Source organism: Sorex fumeus, unplaced genomic scaffold (genome assembly GCF_029834395.1).
Source record: "Sorex fumeus unplaced genomic scaffold, SorFum_2.1 ptg000054l, whole genome shotgun sequence".
Taxonomy (NCBI): Eukaryota; Metazoa; Chordata; class Mammalia; order Eulipotyphla; family Soricidae; genus Sorex; species Sorex fumeus.
In genome coordinates this window covers 36,843,490-36,860,336 of record NW_026606111.1, presented here as the reverse complement: position 1 = coordinate 36,860,336, position 16,847 = coordinate 36,843,490, and the positions used below count along the sequence as shown (strand labels likewise).

Below are 16,847 nucleotides of genomic sequence, written 5' to 3'. Positions count from 1 at the left end.
AAACCCTATAAAATCCAATTTGAACAAAAGAAGCATGTGCACATTCTGCATGAACCTATGTGCTGCATGTGCCCATGTTTACTACAAAGTGCATGTGTTTTCTGAGCATGTGTATTGCCCTCACCTCCCATCTTAAGTTGTGTACTTTCAGATCGAATGCTGGGATGTACTGGGGCTCCCTCTCCACCCTGAAGAAGCCCCAGTATGTTCTCTCTTGAGCACATATTCATTCTCTCTTTCACCCTGACTCCCCCTCCTCCCATACCTCCCTCCCCAAACTTCCAAATAAAATCCGTTATACTTCACTGCTCAACTTCTGAAATTCTTTTCTGAGAGAAAGGCAAAAACCTGAAAGGCTTGAAAAGGTCTAGGATTGACTTTCCTCTCCTGCAAGGAGCAAGACTAACAGTCCCTGATCTCCCCAGCCATTCCCTGGTAGCAAAGGTAGAAAGAAAATGGCAGATCCCCTTCTCAAGGCTGCTGTCTTTCTCCTTTCCACTTCACATAAGTCACCTGGGGACCCTGTTGGCCTCAATATGCTTCATATGTAAAAGGTCCTGGATTTGGTTCATAGCATCCGCAAATAATTATTTTAAAAAAAACCATATTATTGAATGTGAGCAAATGTTTAGTGCATAAAAAATAAATTATTGCATTAGCTAAGAAGAAAAATCACCTGAATGCAATTATCATAAATTGTTATGACTCTCAACAAGTAGCAGTATGTGGAGACAGACATTTTTCTTAGTTTTGGAGGTGGAGGACAGGTGGTTGGGACATACCTGGCAGAGCTCAAGGATCCCTCCTGGTGGTGCTTGGGGACCATAAGCAATTCTGGGAATCAAACTGAGGTCAGTCTCATGTTAGACAAGATAAATGCCTTAGCCCTAGTGCTACCTTTTCATACTCTTAAAGACATTTTAGAATACCTTGCTCTCAATCAAGTAAAGAGAGATTTTCTGGAGTGGGACCAGGACTTGACCATGCCTCACAATCTCTCCATATAGTTGATACGTTGGCTACAGTTGAGATTCACTGTCATGCTCACATGCTATGTTTATCTTAAGTAATAAGGAAATATTTACCTATGAAGTTTTAAAGATCATGTAACAAAATAATAGTATGCAATAAAAATGTTATTAAAATATATCTGAACTATAAGACAGATAAACCATAGAACTATATGTACTGTAAAATGGTACCAATGTATAGTAGTACTTTCAGTAATTTTTGACTTTCTACCATTATGTATTCCTTAGTAATAAAAACAATAGCTTAACCTGGAAAACAGCTTAAGTTTCTCATAAAACTAAACATGCCATGACCATAATATGATCCAGCAACGGTGTTGTTAGGTATTTATCTCAGAGAATGAATACTCTGTTCTAAGAACTTGAACATGAGTGTTTATAGCAGCTTTATTTATGATAGCCAGAAATAGAAACACCCAAAATGTCTCTCCTTGGGCTAATGGTTAAATAACCATGGCACATCAATACCATGGAACTGTGTTCAGCAATAAAAGATGAGCTAGGAATATACAGAAGAACCTAGATGACTCTCCAGAGAATTATGCTGAGGGAAAAACGTCAATCACAAAGGTCACATATTGTATAATCTCATTTACATACTGTTCTTGAAGTGGCACATTCAGAGAAATGGAGAATAAATTAGTTGTTTTTAGAGAGTGAAAGGCTGATAAGTATCTCTAAAAGGCAACATGTGCAATCCTTGGGTTGGAACTACCCTGAATGCTGATTGCATTGATGTGAAGTCCTGCTATTGGATAATAGATTTGTAATGCTAACAATGGGGGATACTAGCATAGGAGTAAATGGGCTGTCTCTGCATTCTTTCTTTCTTTTTCTGCATTATTTCTTAAAATTGCATGTGAACCAACCACTACTTTGAAAGTTTAATTTCAAGAGGGACAACTGGAATCCATTTTTAACCAGAGAAAATACCTATTGTGTTGAATCAATTGTTGCCTCTAGAAATGCATTTATTAGATAATAATAAAAAGCATGTATTTAGTTTCTTAAAACATTGGTTTAAGAAAACAAAAAAGAAATTATGGCAACTTCAGATTAGTTAATATAAGAATTTAATTTTCAGAAAACATGACTTCCCTTATGTGGGCATGATGAGAGTTACTATATGAGGGGTTGCTACATGGTTTCCTCCTAAGCAGTTACAAACCCTAAGTAATTTTACCACTAAATAATATTAATACTGAATAGAACCAGTATATTACTAGTACAAATATTATTTAGTGAATAACAGGAAATGTATTGAGAGAATTAGCATTTACCTGTTTTGATAGCTTTTTTAGTTTCTAATGTTTACAATGATGGTAAGCTCCACACAGTTAATCAAAAGTCCTTTGTAAACCTAGGGAGTGAAACTGAAACAGGGGCACTTCCCAGGTATTCCTCAGATATTTGTTCTTAGATTCAGAGAACATCAGGTTTATAGACAGGCCTGTCAGTGATGTGCTCACAGACCCTAAGATAAGTCATCAAATACAGATTCTCCCCTGGCCTAAGAGACACCGTGAACTCGACTGAATCTAGAGTGGCCAGAAAATGATCACAGTGCTAACAGAACATTAGGTTTCAGCTGTCTCCCTAAGAAGTGTAAAGGATTGTTTTAGCTGTAGCTGCAGCTCCGTGAAAGAGCACTTCTCTTACATTGTTTGAGGACCTGAGTTCAAGTCCCAGCAGAGTGGAGGAGTGGGGTGGGACTGATTTTAGTATGTGACTTATAAAAGTTCGGGAACGCATCCAGAAAACTGGGCTCAAACTTAAGAATGAACAGACTGTGGATAGTTAGCTTCAGAGAATAGAAGAAAATGATAACCACCACTCTGTATCCATGAGACCTCACCAGAGGGTCCCCAGGACTCTGGGAATAACTGAGTAGTATGCAGGTGGCTTCTGAGGAAAGCCTAAACTTCCAGCTCTGAGTTTCGAGCTTTGAGGGGAAGTGATTTTTTTTTAATCCATATGAGGAGCAGATTGCATTTAGGAAACAGCGAATGCACTATACAAACAAAATGAGGGACAATGCACCAATATTGTTCATGCACTGACCGTTTCTTTAAGCAGTTTTTTTTTTTTAACCATAATGTGGAGCAAATGGTTTCACCCAATCTAAGAACAAGAGCTCTTTATTCCCATCTGAGGCGTTGGCCCCACTTTCCACCTCTCACCTTCTAGTCCTTCCCAGATTGGTCTTTCTTGTTACCTCTTTTCAATTCTGTCTGACATCCCTGTTTCCAAAGTCTATGACTTTGACTTCTCTCAGAAATATTTTGGATTATTCCCTTCAGTTGCTTTACTTCTAGTCCTGTCAAATACATACTCTTTCCATCTCAGCATTTCTCTGGAAACCTCCCAGCCCACTTTGATCCTGATAAAGATCTTCTGTCCACCCAGATCCCCATTAGCTGACCACTTGCATGCTGTGATCTTAACTGCAGTGCCACAGGCAAAGCAAGGGACCAGAGCAAAGCAGAGTTAAAAGTCTCTTTCTTCTTTTCTTTTGCTGCTCCTAATTTGATCCCTTAGTCCAGATAGTCCTGACCTGCTCCTTTTCATGGAAGGTCATAGCCTCTTAGATCCTTATCTTATAAGACTAGTAAAGAAATATCCAGAGGGTTTCTTCTCACAAAACAATTCTGCTCAACTGTTAAGGGCTGCAGTGAGTGGATTGTTTTAAAAAAATAGCATTTAACTCCAGTGTTTCATAACCAATTAGCAATGACTGCCTAGGGCTAAGATGTGGGCAGAGTCTTGCATTGGATAAAGCCTGCCATCTTTGGATTGTATAGCTTCCTCTTTCCTTCAGGGCTGATATATTCACTGAAAATACTTTACCATACATCTGTGCATTCCTTTACTAAAAAATACACTTTTAGTAAAGAAACTATTTATAATGCATTAGCATTTTCCCTTTGTATTTGTTATAAAAATATCTGCAAAATTGCCATTGCAGGAATTGTGTCTTTTCTCCAATGAGAACATACCTGCCAGGGTCCTTGGTAGACATAGGCTTTGCAGATAGAATTTAGGAATTATAAAACCCTTCTAGCGTTAGGCTGGAAAAAAAGTAGCTTCTGGGCTGAATGGTATAATAAAAGCTGCCTCATTATTTAAAAGTCTTTCCCTCTCTTTTTGGTCTTTTCCCATTAAATGCTGGGTCTCAGTACAAAAATCTCTGTCTTAAAGATGAATAGCTGTCAATACCCAGATCATAGAAATTAGCATATGTGAGCAATTAGCAGTTAGCATAGAGTTACATTCCTACTTCTCTATATAAAATTAGGGTCATCCACAGGAAGGCATACTTTGCTGTAAGTATCGTTGGCACAAATACCCACTCAACTTACCTTGTAGTGGAAAAGAAACAATCCGCAGAACAGGCTGTACAAGTCCGCTGTGAGCAAGGAGAGGTTGACTGAAGTTGCACTGGTTTTCTTTATGACAATGGGCATAAAGCTGTAAAGACCAAACATGCAGGCACTAAAGCCTACATAGAGCAACCCTGTTGGGGAGAGAAAGAGAGTTGTTAAGAGACCCCATGGGAACCTTCATGCATACACAGTGGGAAAAGAAGTGGTAGGAACCATACCACTCATTATTCATAACGGGGGTCTTTTTTTCTATTGCATTAAATGAGGATTTGTTTTTGTATTTTGCTTTTGTTTCTTTCTTTGGGGACCACACCTGACAGTTCTGGGGTTGCATTACTTCAAGTTCAGTGCTCAGAATTGCTCCTGGAAGTGTGAGGGGGATCCTGAGGAGCAAGAGATTGAACCTGAGAGCTTGTATATGCAAATCACATGCAGTAATACTTTGAGCTACCCTTCAAGTTCTTAAGAGAGACTTATAATTGAGTAAAACAGAAAAACAGCATAAAATACAAAGCAAGATAGAAATATTATGGAACATAATATTTCTGCTTTTTATGACCTAGTTGATATCTGTTTCATCTGGGAAGGAGTGGCTAGAGTCAGATCAAAAGGACAAGGCTTTTGCATTCTATTCCCAATTGTGCTTTGGTGAACTTCCATAACCATGTATGTTAAAACTTTTGCATCTCTTAGTTTATTTTCACAATAGGGACAAAAATCAAGGTTTGGTAGCTTGTCTTGCTCAGAATGATGAATAGCTGCATGGACCTGAAAATGGAAAGGCTGACATGTCAAGAGATTTGGGCCAAAGAGTTCTAAATTGGAGTCCTAACTACATGACCTTGAGCAGACCATTTCATCACTCTGAGCATGAAATGATCTGGCAATTACTCCGAAACTGTGAATCCTGCTTAGCTCTGCCCCAGACACATAAAAGTACCCACTACACCGCTTTCCTAGCATCCTATGGCTCTTTTATAAAAGTTCTGTTGCTTTATAAATAAATAGGTAAATGCTTTATAGACAAAGCATTACGTTTTATTTTAGGAGTAAAATTAAAAGGGAAAATACCTTCTAAATCTAATGTGATCCGTTCCTCATCTTTTTATTTTCTAAAATTCTCTCCTTCCTGTACTCCTTTTTCTTATAACTAAAAACACAATTAACAATAGTAATTCCATGAGTACACAATATTGTTGACTTTCAAGTAGGAATTTATAGTTAAGTCTAGAGTTTGTTTCTCTTTTCCCAGATACTGATGCAATATAAGCGTAGGAAAAATAACATTCATTTCTCTTCCTTGGAAAACTAAGGCGTTGACTAAGCTTAAGCAATTGATTACAATGGCTCTTTTGACATTAAAGTGAAAGTAATCAGCCGTCCCAAAGTGATTTATAAATAAACGTGTGTAGTGTGGGTCTTTAGGAGATTGCTGTCCTGAATCTTGTTAATTGTGGAGAACTTGATAGGTCTTGGAAACCCAATCTCTTTGACTCTGAATATCAGTGATTCTTCCAAAGAGAAATTTTAATTTTCCATATGGAACTATTTAAGAACGCACTCCTAATTTCTGGTCCTAAGTTTAAGAAAAGCCATATCAAATATACACATATATATTTATAATTATTTTGAATATTAAGCAAATCAAGTACAATAGCCCCCTCTAGTGTGGTGGAAGTGCCCTAAAGAAAAATGAATAACCACTTCTTTAATTTGATCAAGTTTGTGGAGTCCTCTTCTAGGTATTTTGTCATACTAATATCAGGTGAATTGTGGCTCTCCATTTGAAGTAATAATACTCTAAAAACCATAAACTTCCTGTGTTTGGTTATCATGGCTCTTATAATTCATTCACTACAAACCACTAAAAATAATGTATTTTTAGTGCCATCAAATGCACTAAAAATACATTATTTGATGCAAAAGATTAATACATGAAAAGACATAAAAATACATCAGTATTTATTTAAAGAATTGGGGATTAATAAAACTATTGTCAAGATATATCCTTAAATTAATCTATTCACAGTAATAAAATTTGATCAAAGACTCCTTCCTTCCTTCCTTTCTTTCTTTCTTTCTTTCTTTCTTTCTTTCTTTCTTTCTTTGCAGCACTGATTTAGATTATGCATGGTTGAATCAGAAAGTTCCAGAGTCTACCTTTGCAAAATCTGATCTAGCACATCAGGGACCCTCATACATGGGCTCTGATGACTATTCACTGAAATATTTAAACAATTTTTAAACAAATATTTAAACAAATATTTAAACAATTCAGTGAGTACCTACTATACCTCAGGCTTTCTCCCCTGGGTTAGCAATACAATAAAAAGCTGGATGAATGGAAAATTTAGGGTTGGTATTAGACATAGAAGAAAGAAGAAAGATGTTCTTTATCTTTTTTTTAACATTTCAAGATGATTTTATTTTGTTTTATTTTATTTTTTCTAATTTTTATTAGTGAAACACCATGAAGTACAGTTGTAGACTTACAAATTTTTATGCTTGGATTTCAGTTATATAATGATCGAGTACCCATCTCTCCACCAGTGCCCATTCTCCACCACCAATGATCCCAGTATCCCTCCCACCACCAAGAAAGATATTTCTTACAGATAATAGCAGGGGATATGTTTAGGAAAAGTGAGTAGACAAAGCTTCTTCACGAAGATGGCATAATCTGAATACTGAAGGCCTAAAAGGAATTGCTATATGAAGAGCCAGAGAATATTTTAGGCAGGAGATGTGCAACTAGAAAGACCCTATAAATGGACAGGACCTGATGTGTTCCAGTAGCTGCCAGAGGTCAGAATATCTGAACAGCATGAAAAAAACTGAGCAGTGATAAGAAATGAGGCTGAAAAATTATACAGAGGATGGATCAGGTAGGGTCTTAAGGGACTTAGGAATAAATTGAAATCTTATTCTAGTTGTAATAGGAAGTCATTGGAGCAATGTAATAGGTTACTAATAACTGTTCTACAAAAAAAAAAAGTTTTGAAGGAGACTTCCCAAGCAGTGCTCAGGAGACCTAAGAGCCACTCACTGTGATTCTTAGTCAACCCATGCAATAATTCAGTGCTAAGGACTGAATATATGGTGTTCCTTGGATGTTTCAGTGCTGGTGTTGCTTGGAATCTCCAGGAGAACAAGGCAATGCTTGGAAGCCTCCAGGTCTACACCTGATGAAGATGGGAAGGCATCTGGGGCTGAGATTAAACAGGGTATATGCCTCATGACCCTCTACTATCTCCCTGGCCTCTGCTGTAATTCTTTCTTTCTTTCTTTCTTTCTTTCTTTCTTTCTTTCTTTCTTTCTTTCTTTCTTTCTTTCTTTCTTTCTTTCTTTCTTCCTCCTCCTCCCTCCCTCCCTCCCTCCCTCCCTCCCTCCCTCCCTCCCTCCCTCCCTTCCTTCCTTCCTTCCTTCCTTCCTTCCTTCCTTCCTTCCTTCCTTCCTTCCTTCCCTCCATCCTTCCTTTCTTCCACCTCTCTCCTCTCTCTCCTCTCTCTCTCTTTTGCTTGCTTGCTTCTGATTCTGTGCTCAGGGATCATGTCTGGTGAGGCTTGAAGGACCATATGAGGTGCAGATGATTAAACCTGGGTTATCTGCATGTAAGGTAAGCACTCTGCTCCTGTACCATCTCTCCAGGGCACCTGCTGAACATTTCTAAAGATTTTTTTTGGGCTGCCCAGAGAATGGCTTAGAAGCTGAAATACACGGGATGTCACCAGTTAGAATGTAATGTCATAGCACAGGCAAGACATGTTAGTGACTTTGCTGGCAGAAGCAGCAGAAACAAAAGAGGCAGTGGGTCAGTATTGGCATCAAAGATACATAAAAATTCCCAGGGGACACTGGCTAGAGTAGGAACTAGGTGAATTGTGCTATCTATTTATAGGTGGATAAAACTGAAAAAGAACCAGATTTTTAGAGAAAATTTTTAAAAATCTTCATTTTGAATGTGTTAAATTTTGGAGGCTTTTACATCATCCAAGAGAATTTGTCTAGAAGGAAATGGGATATGCAATTGGCAGTCTCAGGGAAGAGGTGTGATTTTACAAGCACAATTGGTGAGCCAAGGCAGATAGGAAAAGAGAAACAGCAGTTTAATCTACTCATCAGAGTTTCTCAAGATGCTTCAAGCCTTAACATTCTAAATATAGTTTTTTCTTCTTTTTTTTTCTGACCGCAAAAATTAAATTTAGGAGAATCAGAGTGCAATACACACGACATCACAATTAATCACTTTGTGTGGTCAACCAATTTTTTAGTGTGTGAGTATTCTGCTTTGGGAGCTAAGCAGATAACCAAATGAATACATGATTAAATTGAGAATAGGAAAGCAATATTGCTGCAGCTTGCTGATTTGATGCTCTTAGATGGACATAAGCTAGTTAATGGATGTTAGCAATGCTTCTGAAAGCTCAACTTGCTGTCCATGTAAGGTTTTTAAACAATCAATCAACATGATCAAACAAGTAAACTGAATTACTTTTTGACAGATAACTACATAATGGCTCCAGCAATTGAATTTATATGCAGAGTATGTGTACATTATCTCTCTTATTTGGAAAATTTTCTCTCTCACTAAAGATAGAATTTGGTCAGTCTTCTCCTTAGGCACTAAAAAAAAAAATCAGAAAGAATAATATCCTCTCATACAGGTAAAAAATCAGTCTTATAGGGAGACCCAAACTTTAATAACCAAATTTAAAAGGTGCCTGTCAAGATGGCAGGCTGGTGCTGGGGCTGGCGGGGATGGGTGGTAGGAGAGGAAACCTGGAAATACTGGTAGAAGGAAACTGACACTGGTAGGATACACTGGTGGAGGGACTTGTGATGGAACACTGTATGTCAAAAGCCCAACTATAAATAAATTTTAAATTTAGGGTGCTTTAACAAAACTAAATTTGGGGGAGAAAGAAACAATTTAATAGCAAAGAAACAATTCAGGGCTAAGGGTGTAGCTCAGCTGAAGACACTCACTTTGCATATGAGCCCCTTCATTCAAACCCAGAAAGAGGAGGGTGGGAGAAGGAAAGGAAAAGACAACAGAGTACCAAAACAAACAAATAAAAAAGACTCAATAGGGGAAATATAACTTGAGGCACAAGTACAGCATATTTGAGAAAACTAGTGGTGAGGCAACCCAGTGATTAACAAGGCAGTAAGTTACTCACATCCCTGGACCTAGAGAAATGTAGGGAGAAGGACTCCTTAACCGAGATCAGAGAGAAGAAAATCCAGCAGAGGTAGAATTAACAGAGCACACTCAACCATTTCTAGAGACCTGACTCCGAGTGGAGAAACCAAAAACAGTCTGATTTCTTTCTCCTGCCGTCCTCTAGTACATCCATGCTGCTTATTTTTCTGCAAAGCTGCAAGCCAGAGGGCAAGTTGCCTGGGAAGTGTAGTGTGTTTGGGCTACCTCTGCAAAGCAGAGCAAAGTAAAGCAGAGCAGAGCAAGGGCTGGAAACAGTCCTTGAATAAACAAAACAGAAAGAAGATCAGTACATCGAGAATAAGCAACTCATCCTTGGATGATTGTTTGCGCAATTGATTGTTTTGCACAATTAAACTATATCCTTAAATTACTATGGGCCTCCTCCACCCAGATCCCCCTCTTCCAGTATGTAGGCATTACACCCACCAACTGTCCCCTGTGCTGCTTAATCCCATCAACGGCCAAGACCCAGAGACTATAAAACCCAGCTCCCGCAAGTGCGTGGCCGTGACATCTTATTATCTAGTTCTAACTCTGGAGAACCTGGCTGGCTACTAAAAGTATCCTTCCCACACGGCAGAGTCTGGCAAACTCCCCGTGGCGTATTCAATATGCCAAAAACCAGCAAAAATGATGGGTCTTATTCTCCTGACCCTGAAAGAGCCTCAAATGTGGCACTTTCTAAAATCTCAGGTCTAGGATGAAGGAGATGTTACTGGTGCCTGCTCGAGGAAATTGATGAACAACAAGATGACAGAGATACAGTAATACTATACAGGAACATAAGACTCTGAAGAAGTATATATTTGACCCTAATGTGTTTCACTTTATATATGATATATAGATGAATGTGTATGATATGTGTTTATATAAAATGCATGATGTTTAAATAAGATGTATAAGATGCACAGTATGTGTTTATGTCATGGTCCTCCCGTTGTTCATCGATTTGCTCGAGCAGGGCCAGTAACGTCTCCATTGGAGACTTTGTTGTTACTGTGTTTGGCGTATTGAATACATCACAGGTAGCTTGCCAGGCTCTGCCGTGTGGGTGAGATACTCTCGGTAGCTTGCCGGGCTCTCTGAGAGGGGCGGAGGTATCGAACTCGGGTCAGCCATGTTGGCTGCGTGCAAGGCAAATGCCCTACCGCTGTGCTATCGCTCCAGCCAAGAATGTGTTTATGTATCATACATACATATATATATATATATATATATATATATATATATATTATCTCCTCACTTTCTTAAAGATCTCACTCCTGTGTCTTTTGCCTTCTTATGAATCTGGGTGTTGGTGTTTTTCTAAAATTGTTGTTTGATTTGGGGCCATATGCAGCATTGGTGACAGGGATCAAACCCATAGCTCCTACATGCAAAGCATGCATTCAGTCTGTTGAACTATTGTTGTGGTCCCATGGTATTTTTAAATTATTACTTTTAATCTTAAAAGTAGGGTGTTGGTAATATTGTTTGATAAGGAAAATCCATGTGTATATTTGTAGTTGCAATAAATCTACAAGAAAATTTTTAGTGATGTGCACAGGAACCTACCAGAAGTACCGACAAAGAGAGTTTTGATGGCAAGAAACAAAAGAATAGCATCAAGAAGTAAAGATAGAGGGAGAGAGGTAGAAATGTCCTTGGCAAGAAAGAAACCCCACCTCAGATCAATAACAAAATTAGAAAGAGCTTTCTAAGATGCTTGGCGAACAGAGTTGGGGTAATGAGGAAGTTGTGCCAATACCTGTCAACCTAATCTTACATTCTATACTTAGAACCTTGGAGCAAGAGTTAAGAAGATACAAATTATAAGCAAGAGTTGGAGTCACGGTCAGGAGCCATCTTGGCAATCTGTCTCAGTCTTCCTGGAAGCAGTACTGGTGCACAGACCATCACATTGTCCCTTACTCTTTTCAGTAATAGATACTGAGAGCAAATTCCTGAGGCCAGCTCCACTTATCTTTTAGCACAGGCCTGAGCTAGCCAGAAGCTGAGAGAAAATTATCAAGAATGTTGACTCCTAACAGGCAAATAGATCTGGCCACTGCCAGTCCACAGCTGACTGCTAGGAAGCTAGTTACACCCCTAGAGACAGAAAGCACCCTGTGGCTCTCCCAAAGCAAAGCCAGTCATTGGTGGGGTGAAGGGTGGAGGAACATGCATACTGAGCTCTACTGCTTGCTCAAGGCCAGCCATACTCTGTCCCAACCATCTCTGGATGGCTTATTTTGTAATCACCTGGAAAGAAGGCCCCAGGCACTCCCAGGTTAGAGGAGCTATGACTGCCCAGTGGCTGATGGGAAATGGTTACCTCAAATGCCTGGTCACTGACCTGGACTCCCTGAACTCAAGCCACAGCAGGTACATGTGATCTTGATTGACTGATGACTACCCAGACATACTTGAACTAAGAACACAAATACTGCAGAGGCAATCATAGCCTAGAAAGTTTGGCTGCTGCCTAGCCAGCTCAGACTTGGTGACACAGACCTTGCCAGGCACTCATGATTATGACCCTCTAGTCACTGTTGAGACCTACCTAAACATGGACACTCTAAGTCGGGTCTTTAAACAGCGTCACACATAATGAAGTGATGAGTACTAATACTGAAAATAACTCCAATTAAAACAAAGTTATGTAATTGCTGAAAAAGTTTTCAAAGCAACAGTCCTGTGACGCTCATGAAAACAAGAAGATCAATGCAAAGGAATGTCAACAGGCCAAAGAAAGTATGAGAGAAAAGTTTGGAAAAAGACCAAAAAAAATTATAGAGATGAAGAATACTGTAACTAGACTTAAAAATAGGGACTCGACAGAAGGATTGCTGAAATTGAAGACCAAATCAGTTCAAACACAAAAAGTTAATCTATGAAAATATATGCATTTCTATATTAATTGCAGTACTCTTTACAATAGCTAAAATTTGGAAACAACTCAAGTATCCAACAAATGATGATGAAACACACACACACACACACACACACACACACACACACACACACACACACACCAGAGAAAGTTCCCTGGGTTGTAGTGCATGCTTTGCATGCAGAAGGCCCAGATTTGATCCTTTCATCACATAGTTTCTTGTCCTTTTGTTAAAATGTAAATGGAACTGGAGGGTGTCATGTTAAGTGAAATAAGTTAGAAGAATAACTACCAGGTGATGTCACAAAAATGCTGGATATAAAAAAAATCAAGGGAATAGAAAACAGCCAGTGGAAACAAATATGTCAATTCTGATGACAGAATTGAGGTTACCTAACTGGAATAGAGAGGGAGAGAGTGAAAGAGAAGAGGATTATAGAGTAGTGAAGGGATAATGAAATGTTGGTGGTCAGTGTGAAATAATAACACTAAACATATAAACAACTTACATTCTTGTTTATGGAACATTGCATCAATAAAATATTTCATTTTGTACATCTTTAAAAAAAAACCCTTTCTACTATTAGATGGAATGCTGCATGACTTATGAATGATTTAATCAAATTAATTATATATATAAAATTAAAAATTCAAGTCTAGGTAAATTGTTATTTAGAATAACAACCTGGTCAGTAAAGGTTACTAGCCAGGCAGGGCTTATTCAGGTAGTCCATGGTGCTCCCAGCACACAGAACTCTGAATCTGCCCAAGTTGCTTCAAACATCATCTCTTTAATTTAATGCTGGTAAAAATACAAGATATATTACTTTTAGAGGGTTCAGAGCACAGAATTCAGGGCCTCATATATGCAAAAATGTGTTTCACAGAACTGGAGTGATAGCACAGTGGGTAGGGTATTTGCCTTGCATGCTGCCAAACCTGTGTTCGATTCCCAGCATCCCATATGGTCCCCTGAGCACCTCCAGAAGTAATTCCTAAGTGCATGACCCAGGAGTAACCCCTGTGCAACGCCAAGTGTGACCCAAAAATTAAAAAAAAATGTGTTCCGCAACTGATTCACATCCTTAACTAAAGAGGGTATATTCCCGGTTACCTTTAAGGTCTTTTCTGATCTATTGTCCCAATATTCCATTTTCAAAGAAAAGACAAGTCTCCTTCTTTGACCTCCAAGCCAAAAGCTAAAACCAATCCAAACATCACCACCAACGGGAAAAGTGAAGCCTCTCCTTATAGGTGAGCTTACATTTGTACATGTCCTTGAACACATTATAGTGAATGAGCTAAAGGGAATGTTTAAGCTATTTATTAGATTTCCAGTTGTAACTCCAACACACCACTCTAGATGTGAATTTTTCAATTCTATTAAGTTATATTTTACTTAAATTTAATGACATTTCAGCTCAATAGAGTAAAATGAATAAATAAAAACAAATAATATTTGCTATTTTCTTCCTATTAATATTTGTTTCTTCCAATTGGCCAATCATAAAACTCTTTAAGAATGCTCTCTAAATCCAGAAATCATAAAACATTTACTTTTTCTTATTATTCAGTAGAAAAAATGTTTAATTTAATAAAGAGCAGCCATATAAACTATCCGAGAAAAGTTTGAGAGAACTTACTGATGTAGAGAGACAGATGGTGGGAGATAAAGACCATTTTAGAATGCGGTTTCTTAATTCTGCACTGTGCTCTGTGATCAGAACTCAACACTTCTCAAGTAAAGCAGTGAATTTTAGGATGTTGACTCCATCCTGTCATCTCTCTGTTTCTCTGGTTCACAAGTGCCAACTGCTGATATTTTATTGCCATTCTCCAGAAAGTGCAATGTCAAGCCTTAAAGTCTTTGCCCTGGTCTCCACAGCTTCCTTTCTGTTTGTAATTTTTTTGGGAAAAGGAGGCAGGTGTGCTTATCCCTTAACTTTTGGTAAATGATATAGAAAAGAGAAACATACAAAGAGCCACATCCAGCCTGGGCAAGAACCAGAGTCAGGAGGCTGCGAAGCAGCATGTTTCAGCACACCCAGATGTGCATGCTACTGAGAAGAAAATGAAAGAACACTGGCAAGCAAGCTCCCTAGGATTGAAATCTCACAAACTGCCACTTGACAGCTTCCCACCAATTAGAACACTGACTGAAAAGTTCATTTGCATAAGAAAACTGTATAGTCCACACACTGAACCTTGCCTGCCCCCACATCTCTGTCTCTTCTGTCTGCCCCACCCTCCTCCATTCCATCCCCACCACATTAGCATGTTCCCTGCTGTGCTACTTGGGTGGCTCAAGTGTTTCCTGGGTCTCATTCTGGGACTGCAATACTGAAACCCCAATAAAGATCTGCCATCCGGCAAACAAAGAACAGCAATTCTTACACTATAACACAGTTGCTGCAACTTGACCAGGTTTCCTTCCACCGTCTTTCAACCCTTGCTTATTTAATAAATATTCATTTACTGCATTCTATGTGCTTAAAATGAACTTAAAAAATGGAAACTTGTAGGCAGTCAGGATAAGGTAATGAAGACAAATGTGACTCTGGTATAAAAAAGTTCAACCCAATCCTTCCAATGCCTCGTTACAGAACATGAATGGATACTTGGTTCCCTTTCTAGATCATTTTAGTCTCATTTCAAGTTAGGGACTAAATGGATAGCTTTACAGCATGTTCATTTTATACAGCCTTTCTGCATTCCAAACAACAGGAGATTGCTATTCTAATGGCAAAAGGAGAGCTCAGAATAGAACTGTGTTTGTATGATACATTTAACTAGCACTAAATTACAACAGGACTTTAGTGAACCTGCACAGGACATGCACATAATTAGAGAGCACATTATTTTTATGACTGCTATTGCTATTAATATAGAATTAATTTATGCTCACAGTCCACTGGATATGAAATGTTAGTGATCCAGTGAGAATAGAAGGGTGGAGTGCCAGATAAACTCATTAATCTAAGGTTAATCTAATCCAGTTTTAATCTCACCTGCTGGAAAAAGGTATCTAATCAAGAATAGATGATAGGATGACTAGGGTGAAAAATAGCAGCTGGCGAAAGGAAGTCTCAGCCAGGAAATGGGGAGAATGACAAAAATAACAACGGGATGAATTAGAAAGCTCTTTATGGTCTCTGCTTTCCTCATCAACACCCAGACAGAAGGTAAATCAAGCAGGGCTGGAATGCACAGATAGCCACAGATAAGGTACAGAGAGTACAGGGATCTCGCCCACATGACTGTGGCTGGACACTAAGGAAAACCTAGATGACAAGGAACTGCTGGGATACAGTATGAGAGAGAACCAGTGACGGGTATAGAGCGGCAAGTCCCAGCCAGGGAACATAGATGACAGGGTTCCTCTCATGTAGACAGAATCAAGATTAGGAACATGAAAACTGAAGGTGAGATTGGCATAGACAAGACCAGATCATTGTACGCTGGAGGTGACCAGAACATAGTGAGACACATCAGAGAGAGAGAGAGAGAGAGAGAGAGAGAGAGAGAGAGACAGAGAGAGAGAGACAGAGAGAGACAGAGAAAGAGGAAAGAGAGAGGAGAGAGAAAGAGGAAAGAGAAAGAAAGGGAAAGAGACAGACAGAAAGATAGACAGACAGATGAGATATGAGTGACTTGACCTGTACATGTGGGAAAGACTAGACCAACTTTTTTTTTTTGCTTTTTCTGGGTTACACCCAGTGATGCTCAGGAGTTACTCCTGGCTCATGCACTCAGAAATTACTCCTGGCAGTGCTTGGGGGACCATGTGGGATGCCGGGGATCGAACCCAGGTCGGCCACATGCAAGGCAAATGTCCTACCCGCTGTACTATCGCTCTGGTTCCAAGACTAGACCAACTTTTAGGTAGCTAACAGTCATCCAGAATTTCAGATCCCACTTGTTCCTAAAATCATTTTTCTTTAAAATTATTTAGGATGATTTAAGATGTTGGGTGATGGGACACATCTTTTGAAACTGTATAATAAACATTATCTTCTTAATGATCTGAGTTTTGTATGCAAATCTCTCAAACATTTTTCAAGTGCAGGAAAATCCACTTTTACACTAAATTTATCAGATGAGGGTGACAATTTGTTTTCTATCTTTGGGCATCACAAAGGCAAATACAGCTTTAACTTGTGGCTAATTTCTTTTCCCAGCTTCCCTCCTCTTCCACTCCATACCCTCCTCTCTATAGATTTTCATTTCATTGTAATAGTCCATAGCAAAACTTGAGAGAAATGAAATGGCAGAGTCTGTGACAGACTCGGGGCTGATCAGCACTGGAAGACACTTTGAAGTCACACATAACTGTGAAG

At 38.9% G+C, this 16,847-nt stretch overlaps 1 protein-coding gene across 1 annotated transcript in view; it reads right to left on the bottom strand.

Annotated features, from left to right (window-relative positions):
• Positions 1-16,847, bottom strand: part of SLC35F1 (solute carrier family 35 member F1) — a 532,726-nt gene that overhangs the window by 36,335 nt on the left and 479,544 nt on the right. Inside the window, exon 7 of the mRNA XM_056125018.1 lies at positions 4,391-4,545. Coding sequence (XP_055980993.1) covers positions 4,391-4,545 — 155 coding nt within the window. The remainder of the gene's footprint in view (positions 1-4,390; positions 4,546-16,847) is intronic.